Source organism: Neoarius graeffei, chromosome 2, assembly GCF_027579695.1.
Source record: "Neoarius graeffei isolate fNeoGra1 chromosome 2, fNeoGra1.pri, whole genome shotgun sequence".
NCBI classification, from domain to species: Eukaryota; Metazoa; Chordata; class Actinopteri; order Siluriformes; family Ariidae; genus Neoarius; species Neoarius graeffei.
The window spans coordinates 56,727,073-56,741,273 of record NC_083570.1 but is presented as its reverse complement, the minus strand read 5'-3'; the positions used below and the strand labels follow the sequence as shown (position 1 = coordinate 56,741,273).

At 42.8% G+C, this 14,201-nt stretch overlaps 1 protein-coding gene across 1 annotated transcript in view; it reads left to right on the top strand.

Annotated features, from left to right (window-relative positions):
• myo5ab (myosin VAb) overlaps positions 1 to 14,201 on the top strand; it is a 52,317-nt gene that overhangs the window by 8,460 nt on the left and 29,656 nt on the right. Inside the window, exons 5-12 of the mRNA XM_060914483.1 lie at positions 1,274 to 1,430; positions 1,652 to 1,795; positions 5,089 to 5,170; positions 5,442 to 5,549; positions 5,675 to 5,781; positions 8,262 to 8,527; positions 8,636 to 8,717; positions 10,192 to 10,332. Coding sequence (XP_060770466.1) covers positions 1,274 to 1,430; positions 1,652 to 1,795; positions 5,089 to 5,170; positions 5,442 to 5,549; positions 5,675 to 5,781; positions 8,262 to 8,527; positions 8,636 to 8,717; positions 10,192 to 10,332 — 1,087 coding nt within the window. The remainder of the gene's footprint in view (positions 1 to 1,273; positions 1,431 to 1,651; positions 1,796 to 5,088; positions 5,171 to 5,441; positions 5,550 to 5,674; positions 5,782 to 8,261; positions 8,528 to 8,635; positions 8,718 to 10,191; positions 10,333 to 14,201) is intronic.

The following is a 14,201-nucleotide window of genomic DNA, read 5'->3' as shown; positions in this document are numbered from 1 at the left end:
TCCAGAGGCTTGTACAGTGGCCATGATGGGTGCATCCCTTCATGTGCTTCCCTTCTTACCCTGACACGCCCATCACTCAGGACTTATCAAACCATATGACCTTTTTCCATTGCTCCAGAGTCTTTAATCTTGATGCTTCCTAAGAAATTGAAACCGTTTCTCCTGATTAGTCTCATCAACAAGTGGTTTTCCTGTGGCCACACAGCTGTTTAGTCCCAATCCTGAGAGTTCTCGTTGAATTGTGTGCATGTGGAAATGCTCTTACTTTCACTATTGAACATAGCCATAAGTTCGACTAGCAGCACAATGTAAAATCATCCATCCATTATCTGTAGCCGCTTATCCTGTTCTACACAGTCGCAGGTAAGCTGGAGCCTATCCCAGCTGACTATGGGCGAGAGGCGGGGTACACCCTGGACAAGTCGCCAGGTCATCACAGGGCTGACACATAGAGACAAACAACCATTCACACCTACGCTCAATTTAGAGCCACCAATTAGCCTAACCTGCATGTCTTTGGACTGTGGGGGAAACCGGAGCACCCGGAGGAAACCCACGCGGACACGGGGAGAACATGCAAACTCCACACAGAAAGGCCCCCGTCGGCCACGGGGCTCGAACCCGGACCTTCTTGCTGTGAGGCGACAGTAACCACTACACCAGCGTGCCGCTCGACTATTTATTTATTTATACAATTTGACTTCAGCAAGTGTTTCAGTGATCTCTGATCATGGTCAGTCAGGATCTTTTTCCAACCACTTTTTCTCTTTTTTTTTTTCTTCCCTCCCCCACAAAGTTGACAGTTCAGCACTATCCTTCCAGGTTTTAATAATGCATTGGACAGTTCTTAACCCAATTCCAGTCATTTCAGTAATTTCCTTAGTTGTTTTCTTTGATTGATCCAGTCCAATAATTCGACTCTTCTGAAACACAGTAACATCTTTTCCTTGAGCACAAGATGCGTCTTCTGACATGTTTGTTTAAGAAATGAGAAGCTACTCACTGCATCAGTCAGGGTTAAAAGAATTTGTTGCAGCTAAAACGCATTAATCACAGCAGTAATCATCCAGTCAGAGGCTCTCATGTATTTGCTTATTTAAATCCAAATGGTGAGGGGCTTTTTTGGGGGGGGGCAGGCAGTGTATAAGCGATTGAAGAGAGCCTACATGAGGCCACTAGCTAAATTTAAAAAACGAAAAACAAAACAATACCCTGATTGACAGTGTAGGATATCCAGGAGGACTGGATGACTTTCTCTTTGTTCTCCTGTAAGAGATGAGAGGAATCAGTCCATCATAGTGAGTGGAGAGTCTGGAGCAGGGAAGACCGTATCCGCTAAATACGCCATGCGCTACTTTGCCACAGTCAGCGGCTCCTCCACGGAGACCCGTGTGGAGGAGAAAGTTCTGTCATCCAGCCCTATAATGGAGGTATTCTTCAATTTCTTCATTCATTTCAGTCTGTTTTTACCAAGTTGCCAAACAAGAGTACATAACGCTGCAAAGGCATTCTGTAACAACAGCTTCATAGTGTTTTCATTTGATGTGATGTGGACCAAGGGTGTAAATGTATTGAGTGTACTTTATATTATGAATATATCCCATTTCTAAAAGCAAGTTCTCTAAATGTGTCTAATACCTTTTAAAACCAGGCGATCGGAAATGCAAAGACAACCAGGAATGACAACAGCAGTCGCTTTGGGAAGTATGTTGAGATTGGATTTGATCGGAATTGCTGCATCACTGGGGCTAACATGAGGACGTACCTGCTGGAGAAGTCCCGTGTTGTGTTTCAGGTCACTGACTAATTATTTTTTTTCTCTCTCTTTTAAATGTTCTGGCTTTTCTCCACTTCTTCTCTGGGTTGGTTTGCAAGTCAGACACCTTGTTGTCGTGGTTGTTTTTAGGAAATCCCTCAGTTCAAGTTTGACAGGGCGACAATCCTTACAATTCCAACATGTGTTTTTACTAATTCACTGTGTTCTGTAAACATTTCAGTAAAGACTGATCTAAATATAATGAAAAGAATCTTATCATTGTTTTTAACTCGAAGAAGTCCCCTCATTATATGTGTACCATTTGTTTTTCGAACAAGACAAAATGTTTTGTCGAAATGAAATTTTTGAAATAATTTGAAATACTTAACTGTGTATCTTTCTTCCAAAACAATACATATGTTATTTACCAGCTGGGAGGTCTGTATCGTGAAATACCGTGACCGAGGTCTTGAAAATACTGAGCGAGGCCCTCTGGGCCGAGGTCAGTATTCAAGGCTGAGGTCACGGTATTTCACCATACGGACCGACCCTAAGCTGGTAAATATGTTTATTTTTTTCTTTACCAAATTCTAACAGAAAACGAGAGCGCCCGAAAGGGAAAACCGAGGCGAGCCGCCATTTTGAATCCTCATTCACGGCTGTAATGCAAATGGCTTCCTCCTCGGTATACAAGTGCACTTCCATGGCAGGAAAAAAAAACTACATTTTGCTGCCTATGTAGTCCCCTATTTATACAAAACTTAATCATTCAGGATTCAGGCATATTTTTGCTCGGCGTTAGCAACAGTTACAGGTTTTTAGCTTTCTCCTGAAATGTTTTCTTTTATTTCTTCTTCCTCAGGGTAGTAAAACTCGCTTTCGCTGTGAACACTGTTGTTATCGCTATCCATGCTATAAAATTAATGTTATTCTCCTGAGAAATGCGCAAATAAATGTTGACAAAAATTGCTACTATGTTTGTTGTTGTGAATGAGCGAGTCGCCAGAGGTCCGTAACCGAGGTCCGTATCGTAGGATACGGACTCGCTTGCCAGCCAATCAGAGCGCAGGTTTTGATGGAAACCGGACCTCGAAAAAAAATGTGATATTTTCCAATTATGCAGGAAAGGTACATGAAAGGTGATGCAAGTGATTTGTGAGAGGGACCTTTAAAATCAACCCATGTGATTTAGAGCTGTTTTGATGTGTTAGGACATCAGGCAGTGTGATTCAGTATTTTGCAAATAAAAGGTTTTAGCTTTAACAAGGAGGAGGATGTGTATAAATCCAGAGGTGGACAAAGTCCCCAACTTCATTCCTTAAGTCAAAGTACAGATCCCACTGGTCAAATGTTACTCCGATACAAGTGAAAGTTGTCCAGTCACATTTTTACTCAAGTTAAAGTACTGAAGTACTTGCTTTTAAAAATACTTAAGTATTAAAAGTACATTTTCTGTCAATGCATTTCTGTATTCATGCGCACATAAACCTGCCTGTGGAATCATGGTGGTTTAACGTTAAGCTAGCTAGTCAGTGAAACTCCACCTGACATGCTAGCAAACTCTTTTCAAACTCAAAATCGTGTTGGGTAATTAATGCTACTAGAAAAGAGAGATTTTTATATTGTTTATTTGGCAAGATTTTCCTAAAACGTATTTCTGAAAGGACTTCAGATAAGTTTGTTACTCATGTTAGCGTCTGTTTTTGCATGCTGACTAACAGCGTGCAATTTAACTAGCTATGTGTTAGCGTTAGCTGTGGACAAGGCGATGGCAACTTGGTGGGCAAATCCATAGAAAGTCATTTGACTAACCAGGCTGTGTCGCTATTGCAACGTTATCGCTAGCTCTAAAAGCACAGACAACTTCGTTGTAAGCTTTCTCTTGGAATAAAGCGTTTTATAAACCTCAATATGCTTCCACAGGTTGGACGGCAAGTTTTTGTAGGCTGTGATGTGGTTCGTTTTCGGCAAACAAAGCAAAGATTTCAAACAAAACTCTTTATTCCTGTCAGAAAACTGAAACATGGGTTCTAGGTAAAGCCATGAATGTATGCATTCCCCAGAAGAACCGCCTCCTTCCATTCGGCCATCAACTGATCGTGTTCAAATAATGTTGCTGAGAAATCATTGAACTTGATTTTATCCAGTCTATGGACGTGACGTGACCCGAGTGATTACTGATGGACTGTCTCAGTGTCACGTGCGAAAAAACAAATCATGTTTTAAGAAAAGAAAAAAAACATCCACTTTCAAAGCTGCTTCATAGTAATGAGGACCTTGACAGAAATGTAGTGGAGTAAAAAGTACGATATTTGTCTTTCAAATATAGTGAAGTTAAAGTCCTAAGTTTCCAGAAAAAAATAATACTCAAGTAAATGTACTTCGTTACTGTCCACCTCTGATAAATCCTCCGACTGCAACCCCTAATATACTCACCATTCAGTTTATTAGGAACACCTCCACGTTCATGCAGACCAGTCAATCGTGTGGCAGCAGCACGATGCATAAAATCATGCAGCTGCAGGTTAAGAACTTCTGTTAATGTTCACATCAGAATGAAGGAAAACATCACCATGAGCTCTGTGGCTTTAACCGTGGCATGGGTGTTGGTGCCAGATGGACTGGTTTGAGTATTTCAGAAACTGCTGATCTCCTGGGGTTTTCACACAGAATTGTCTCTCCAGTTTAGACAGAATGGTGCACAAAAAAAAAAAAAAAGATAGTGAGTGAGAGTTCTGTGGGTGGAAATGCCTTGTTGAGAGAGGTCAGAGCAAAACGGGAAGTTTGTTTGAGCTGCCAGGAAGGATATAGCAACACAAATAATCACTCTTTACAACCGTGGTGGGCAGAAAGGCATCTCGGCATGCACAAAACATCAACTTTTGTTATGGATGATCTACAGCAGCGGATGATCACAGTTGGGTTTCATTCCTGTCAGCCATGAACAGGAATCTGAGGCTATCACGGGCACAGACTGCTCCAAACTGGACAGTTGAGGACTAGGAAGGGAAAAAAAATTTCATGTCTTTTAACTGTCCAGTTTTGGTGAGTCTGAATCTTTTTTTTTTTTTTTTCCCATTCTGATATTTGATGTGAACATTAACGGAAGCTCTTGACCTGTATCTGCATACTTTCCCCTCCCCATGCATTGTGCTGCAGTCACATGACTTATTGGCGAATTGGATAACTGCATAAATATACATGTGTTCCTAATAAAATGGACAGGTGAGTTTAAAAAAAAAAGTGGCAACAGTTGTGATTTGTTGAATTCCTTACAAGTTAATTACATCTGTGGCATATACAAGCAAGTCAAGTCTGATTCCTCATTTCAGACAACTGAAGAGCGCAACTATCATATCTTCTACCAGCTGTGTGCCTCTGCCCATTTACCTGAATTCAAAGCTCTGCACTTAGGTATATCTCTCTCTCTTATTTTGTCTGATTTATGAGTTTTAAGATTTTGATTCAAGAGCACTCCACTTGACTCGGGTCTCGAAAAGGAAAATAATTATAGCAATCACAGCTGTGGTTGTCACAGATATTAATTTATCTCAAGTCACCTTTTTCATTTGGCTGCAGTGTTCGTAACCAGCACCATTCTACCATGACCAAATGATTACTAGGCTGATTTTCTATTACTAGTTTTATTGTACCACCCCTCTGAGTAATCACTCTGTGTTTGAAGGCAGCGCGGCTGAGTTTCACTGTACTAATCAAGGCAAAAACCCAGTCATAGACGGAGTGGATGATGTCCAGGAAATGCAAGTCACTCGGAAGGCTTTCTCACTTCTGGGTAAAATGACTCTTTTTGGTTTTGTTTGTTTTTATTATAGAGCGTGAGTCTCTCAAAATGAGGTCAGGATTGGAAATATTATAAAATGTTGAGAGATTGATAAATTGTTTTAATCTCCATCACAGGTATTAGTGAAAGTCAACAATTGGATTTGTTCCAAATCCTGGCTGCCATTCTTCACCTGGGAAATGTAGAAATGATGGGGAAAGGCTCAGGAAACTGCAGCGTCTCAGTGAGTATGAGTGAGGAGATGATGATGGTGAAATATGCACACAGCTAAGCTTCATTCAGTGCACAGATGTGAAGCTGAGGGTAACCGTGTTTTTCCTTCAGGCTGTGTGCTTAGTTTCCCAGTTTAACTGGCATGAAATTAGTCTCGCATTTGTGAGGGAACAATATATTAAATGGCCTGAAGCACTTTACTCCAGGCTGTGCACTTTTTTTATTCTTGGTATCAAAGATTTGATGCTACCACTGCAGTTGTGGGGCGGCACGGTGGTGTAGTGGTTAGCGCTGTCGCCTCACAGCAAGAAGGTCCAGGTTCGAGCCCCGTGGCCGGTGAGGGCCTTTTCTGTGTGGAGTTTGCATGTTCTCCCCATGTCCGCGTGGGTTTCCTCCGGGTGCTCTGGTTTCCCCCACAGTCCAAAGACATGCAGGTTAGGTTAACTGGTGACTCTAAATTGACCGTAGGTGTGAGTGTGAATGGTTGTCTGTGTCAGCCCTGTGATGACCTGGCGACTGTTGTCCAGGGTGTACCCCGCCTTTCGCCCATAGTCAGCTGGGATAGGCTCCAGCTTGCCTGCGACCCTGTAGAACAGGATAAAGCGGCTAGAGATAATGAGATGAGATGAACTTAAGTGGCTTAAAGGGCTGATGACACAAACATGACTCTATGCAATTTCTTAAATAAACTATACAACATGGCAAACATGTTAGATTTCTGTTATAATTACGTGAAAAGAAGCTGTTATGCAAATATCCAACTTTTAATTGCACAGCGCAAGAAAACTGGGTCTGTGGCTCGTGGCCATGTTGTGACGTCAGCAGACGAACACGCTGCGGTTCACTGGCTGTTCTACTCTGGTTCTACTCAATGGAAATGGCGCATGAAAACGCTGGTGAACTCTCTAGTGCTAGCTCTTCCTCTTCTGGGAGTCTAGAATTGTGTTGATCTCTTCCGAATAGAATCTATGATAGCCTACCCTCTTTACCCTTTGCCTCTCGTTGCTAGGCGGCAGTTACATGAAAGCTGCAAGCTTTCACAAGCAAATACATGACTGATATCACGCCGACTTTATGATTACATTTATGAGTATCATGTAGAATCTATAGCTCTACGCACCTTTATCTTGTGTCATTTCACAACACATGTTCTGACAGGAGGACTGTCTTTGGATTCAGCATAGCTAGTACTAGTAGACCCCCTCCGGAATACTGGCAGTGTTGCCAGATTGGGAGGTTTCCCGCCCAGTTGGGCGGTTTCAAGTGCATTTTGGTGGGTTTTGAACATATTTTGGGCTGGAAAACGTCAGCAGTATCTGTTGCCAGATACTGCTGACGTTTTCCAGCCCAAAATATGTTCAAAACCCACCAAAATGCACTTGAAACCGCCCAACTGGGCGGGAAACCTCCCAATCTGGCAACACTGTGTAGGCACTGCTGATGGTAGTAACACACGTTTGTGCTGAACTGAACACCCAAGAGATTCTTTTAAGCTGGGAAGGGTGTCAAAACAATCCAAATTGAAGTGTTCAGAGCACAGGACGGATGTTGGTGAGGGCTCCCACTTGTCATGAGTGCGCCTGACTTGCTTCACCCACTTCGCATGCAGCTCGGGATCTCTGGGAAACTTGAATAAACTTACCCCATCCTTTTGGGTTTTGGAGCAAAAGCCGGCAACACAACGTGAAGGCATAATAACTATGTATATATATAATAATGTATAATAATGTCTAATAAAAATACTAATAATGATAAACTGAACACCTGTCGCATCAACAACAAACTGGTAAGTGAGGAGGAAGGTTCTTTCGCTGACGTCATATAGCCCCTCCTCCTCCTTCGTCTCCTGGGTGCTGCAGCCCCGTCAAATTTGCCCAAATAGCCGCGTTTATCATCATAACTTGTAAAATAGGCGCCTTCGTGAATTAATATATGGATCATCGGGAATTACTTTTTATGTTATAAAACATTGCCAAAGATGTCAAAAACGTGTCATCAGCACTTTAAATTCACATTATTTAATATTACCGGACTCTTTTTACAAACTTAAGGCACCACAGAATTGATGGAATTTTAATACCTAGGGTTCCCGGTTCAATCCTGAGCTTGGGTTATTGTCTGTGTGGGGTTTCACATGTTCTCCTGTCTATTTGGACTTCCTCTGGGTTTCCTCCCAAATCTCATACTTGGTGTATTGAGACTGCAAAATTCTTCCAAGATGTAAATGAGCATGCGAATTTCCCTGCGAAGCAGAAACCAACTGTCCATGTCTCAAGAAAAATGGCACTCGTGGTGATTTGCAGCAAGTAACATTTTGAAGCAACAGAACAACTTCCATTGTGGTTTTACTTTATCATAGTAGACATCCTTTACAAATGTTTACTGGCTTCATTTATACCTTTTACACTGCCAATTTTTTTTTATTTTAAATATATTTTTCTACTTGGCTTTATTTATGTTCTTTGAATGTTTCCTGCATTTTGATTTCAGGCTGAAAACAGTCACCTTACTATATTCTGTGATCTGCTGATGGTGTCTCCTGAGGCCATGGCCCATTGGTTGTGTCATAAAAAACTGAAGACTGCGACAGAAACCTTCAGTAAGCCTCTGGCCAAAACGGAGGCTGTGGACGGCCGTGACGCCTTAGCTAAGCACATCTATGCCAAGCTTTTTACATGGATAGTCAGTCAGATCAATAAAGCTCTGTATTCATCCAGCAAGCAGCAATCGTTCATTGGGGTGCTGGACATCTATGGGTAAGTAATGGAGTTACATGGTTGTCTGAGTAACCTTTTAAAATTGTATTGTTACAGGAAATGTAGTGCAGCCATCTTGCTGTTAACGCATGTACTTTGTGTGTTCAGGTTTGAAACGTTTGAAATAAACAGTTTTGAGCAGTTTTGTATTAACTACGCTAATGAAAAACTCCAACAGCAGTTTAACATGGTAAGTGTGTTGCATTTATACCCTGGTCTTTGCATCAGCTTTTGCTGCTATAATGATAATAAAAATAGAGACTGTCGATGAGGGCATAGCTCATTCCAGCCCTGTCTAATCCAAAAGGAACAATCTAAAGTGGGCCACCTTGCACGATAAATGTTGCAAGCTATATACACTACATAGAAGATATATACACACCCTAGGAATACCGACCTATTTGCCAGAAAGAATCCAAAACAGGTGAGGAATTGACTGAGAAGAAGCGATTTTTGTTGAACTGCTCATGAAGGTTTAATTAGTCCATAACTTCATTAATAATTGTAATTAAGCAAATCTGGGTAGAAGTTATATGAACCCTAGGTACCTTCATCCCAGAAAGAATCAAAATTGGTGAATAATTGAGGGAGAAGAAGCAATTTGTGTGGAAACTACTCATTAGGGCTTAATTACTCCATATCTTCATTACTAATTGTAATTATGCAAATCTGGGTAGAAGCTATATACACCCCAGGCAGACCTACCTTCCTGCCAAAAAGAATAAAAATCGGTGAAGAATTGAGAGAGAGCGAGAGAGAGGAAGCAATTTTCATGAAATGTGGACGACGACAACGGCCCACACATGGCATAAGCTCATTGCCTGTCGGCCGGATGAGATGATGATAGGCACTTTTAAATAACTTGGATTTTCAAGGTACACAAGGACACCTTACAACACACGGTAGTGATCAGGAATGTAGCAAGACATTGTTCTAACAGTGTTAGACATTTATAGAGGTGTTTTTTTTTTTAAGGTGGGATTTGAAGGTTGGAAGAGATTACAGACCGGTATTACGGATGTCACATGGAAGAGTGTTCCAGAGGCGAGGGGCAACGTGGCTAAAAGCTCTAAACCCCATAGTAGTCACGTGAGCAGGAGGTGTAGTGAAATTAATGAAAGAAGAGGATCCAAGATTACAAGAAGGTGTGCAGATGAGTAGGACATTGGAGAGATATGAAGGTGCTAGGTTATGAAGTGTCTTGAAGGTGAGAAGCAGAATCTTAAAATCAGTGTGGTATTTGACAGGGAACCAGTGAAGTTGCTGGAGGACAGGAGTAATATGTTCTCTGGAAGCGGTTCTGGTGATAATACAGGTAGCTTATCCTGAACCAGTTGAAGTTTGTGAGGAAGACCAGAGAGGATTGAGTTGCAGTAGTCAATACGAGATGTAATTAAGGCATGTATAAGAATAGCAATGCAGTGAGGTGTAAGACGGATGCAAACAATTGATATTGCATGAATGGAAATATGCAGACTGAGTGAGATTACTGATGTGTGCTTTCCCAGTGTAAAGTACTGTCAAGGATGACCCCCAAACTCTTAACCTGCTGGAAGAGAGAACCTGACTTTATCAGTGGTCAAACCTGTCAGGTTTAGCTAAAGTAGTTTATAAACACCAAATGTGCAAAATGCCAAAAGTCTTTGTTATTGCTTCACCCAAAGCATGTGTTCAAACTGGAGCAAGAGGAATACATAAAAGAGAAGATTCCATGGACTCTGATTGATTTCTATGACAATAAGCCATGTATTAGCCTGATTGAGGCCAAGATGGGAGTGTTTGATCTGCTTGATGAGGAGTGCATGGTAAGCATTTTTTTTTTTTAAATATTCTCATCCATCCATCCACTCACTCATTTGTTCATCCATCCAGCCGAATGCCCATTCATGCATCCATCCACTCACTCATTTGTTAACCCATCCATCCAGCCAAATGCCCATCCATCCACTCACTCATTTGCTCATCCATTCAGCCGAATGCCCATCCATCCATAAATCCACTCACTCATTTGTTAACCCATCCAGCCGAATGCCCATCCATCCATCCACTCACTCATTTGTCCATCCATCCACTCACTCACTTATTTAACCCATCCATCCACTCACTCATTTGCTCATCCATTCAGCCGAATGCCCATCCATCCATAAAACCCACTCACTCATTTGTTAACCCATCCAGCCGAATGCCCATCCATCCATCCACTCACTCATTTGTCCATCCATCCACTCACTCACTTATTTAACCCATCCATCCACTCACTCATTTGCTCATCCATTCAGCCGAATGCCCATCCATCCATAAAACCCACTCACTCATTTGTTAACCCATCCAGCCGAATGCCCATCCATCCATCCACTCACTCATTTGTCCATCCATCCACTCACTCACTTATTTAACCCATCCATCCACTCACTCATTTGCTCATCCATTCAGCCGAATGCCCATCCATCCATAAAACCCACTCACTCATTTGTTAACCCATCCAGCCGAATGCCCATCCATCCATCCACTCACTCATTTGTCCATCCATCCACTCACTCACTTATTTAACCCATCCATCCACTCACTCATTTGCTCATCCATTCAGCCGAATGCCCATCCATCCATAAAACCCACTCACTCATTTGTTAACCCATCCAGCCGAATGCCCATCCATCCATCCACTCACTCATTTGTCCATCCATCCACTCACTCACTTATTTAACCCATCCATCCACTCACTCATTTGCTCATCCATTCAGCCGAATGCCCATCCATCCATAAAACCCACTCACTCATTTGTTAACCCATCCAGCCGAATGCCCATCCATCCATCCACTCACTCATTTGTCCATCCATCCACTCACTCACTCACTCATTTAACCCATCCATCCACTCACTCATTTGCTCATCCATTCAGCCGAATGCCCATCCATCCATAAATCCACTCACTCATTTGTTAACCCATCCAGCTGAATGTTCATCCATCCATCCATCCATCCATCCACTCACTCATTTGCACATCCATTCATTCAGCCAAATGCCCATCCATCCATAAATCCACTCTCATTTGTTAAACCACCCATCCATCCAACCAAATGCCCATGCATCCACTCATTTGTTAAACCACCCATCCAGCTGAATGTTCGTCCATCCATCCACTCACTTATTTAACCCATCCATCCATCCATCCATCCACTTATTTAACCCATCCATCCATCCATCCATCCATCCATCCATCCACTCGCTCATTTGCTCATCCATTCAGCCAAATGCCCATCCATCCATAAATCCACTCACTCATTTGTTAACCCATCCAGCCGAATGTTCATCCATCCATCCACTCACATTATTTGTTAACCCATCCATCCATCCACTCACTCATTTGCGCATCCATTCAGCCGAATGCCCATCCATCCATAAATCCACTCACTCATTTGTTAACCCATCCATCCACTCACTCATTTGTTAACCCATCCAGCCGAATGCCCATCCATCCACTCACTTATTTAACCCATCCATCCATCCATCCATCCATCCATCCACTCACTTATTTAACCCACCCATCCATCCACTCGCTCATTTGCTCATCCATTCAGCCAAATGCCCATCCATCCATAAATCCACTCTCATTTGTTAACCCATCCAGCCGAATGTTCATCCATCCATCCACTCACATTATTTGTTAACCCATCCATCCATCCACTCACTCATTTGCGCATCCATTCAGCCGAATGCCCATCCATCCATAAATCCACTCACTCATTTGTTAACCCATCCATCCACTCACTCATTTGTTAACCCATCCAGCCGAATGCCCATCCATCCACTCACTTATTTAACCCATCCATCCATCCATCCATCCATCCATCCATCCATCCATCCATCCATCCATCCATCCATCCACTCACTTATTTAACCCACCCATCCATCCACTCGCTCATTTGCTCATCCATTCAGCCGAATGCCCATCATCCATAAATCCACTCACTCATTTGTTAACCCATCCATCCATCCATCCATCCTTCCTATTTGTTAACCCATCCATTCAGCCGAATGCCCATCCATCCATCCACTCACTCATTTGTTAACCCATCCATTCAGCCGAATGCCCATCCATCCATCCACTCACTCATTTGTTAACCCATCCATTCAGCCGAATGCCCATCCATCCATAAATCCACTCACTCATTTGTTAACCCATCCATTCAGCCGAATGCCCATCCATCCATAAATCCACTCACTCATTTGTTAACCCATCCATTCAGCCGAATGCCCATCCATCCATAAATCCACTCACTCATTTGTTAACCCATCCATTCAGCCGAATGCCCATCCATCCATAAATCCACTCACTCATTTGTTAACCCATCCATTCAGCCGAATGCCCATCCATCCATAAATCCACTCACTCATTTGTTAACCCATCCATTCAGCCGAATGCCCATCCATCCATAAATCCACTCACTCATTTGTTAACCCATCCATTCAGCCGAATGCCCATCCATCCATAAATCCACTCACTCATTTGTTGACCCATCCTTCCACTCACTCATTTGTTGACCCATCCTTCCACTCACTCATTTGTTGACCCATCCTTCCACTCACTCATTTGTTGACCCATCCTTCCACTCACTCATTTGTTGACCCATCCTTCCACTCACTCATTTGCTCATCCATTCAGCCGAATGCCCATCCATCCATAAATCCACTCACTCATTTGTTAACCCATCCAGCCGAATGTTCATCCATCCATCCACTCACTTTATTTGTTAACCCATCCATCCACTCACTCATTTGTTAACCCATCCAGCCGAATGCCCATCCATCCACTCACTCATTTGCTCATCCATTCAGCCGAATGCCCATCCATCCACTCACTCATTTGCTCATCCATTCAGCCGAATGCCCATCCATCCACTCACTTATTTAACCCACCCATCCATCCACTCGCTCATTTGCTCATCCATTCAGCCGAATGCCCATCCATCCATAAATCCACTCACTCATTTGTTAACCCATCCAGCCGAATGCCCATCCATCCACTCACTTATTTAACCCATCCAGCCGAATGCCCATCCATCCACTCACTTATTTAACCCATCCATCCACTCATTCATTTGCTCGTCCGTCCGTCCGTCCGTCCGTCCATCCATCCATCCATCCATCCGTCCATGCCATGCATCCATCCATCCACTCGTCCATCCATCCATCCATCCATCCACTCATTTGTTAACCCGTCCATGCCATGCATCCATTCACCCATACTCAGGTGCAATATATGTATATAGGAATCATTGTATATAAAATCACTTCATTTTGCTTTTACTTAAAGGTCCCATGGCATGAAATTTTCACTTTCTGAGGTTTTTTAACGTTAAAATGAGTTCCTCTGACCTTCTTAAGTCACCCCAGTGGCTAGAAATGTCAATGTGTAAACCAAACTATGCCCACCCTTTGTCAACATTTGAGAATGGTGTGTCAAAACGGCGCGTTGATAAACTCTTCCCTTTACTACGTCAGCAAGGGAGATGATCCCCACGCCCCCCCTCTGGATTCCCATGCACTGTATGGATTGCCCGCCCAGCTCAAAAGTTGCCACCATAGATACGTCACTTTCAATTTTGTAGTGAGGAGACCATAGAGGACACAACAACATGGCACCACCTAAGCGAGCGAAACATGGAAATTGCGC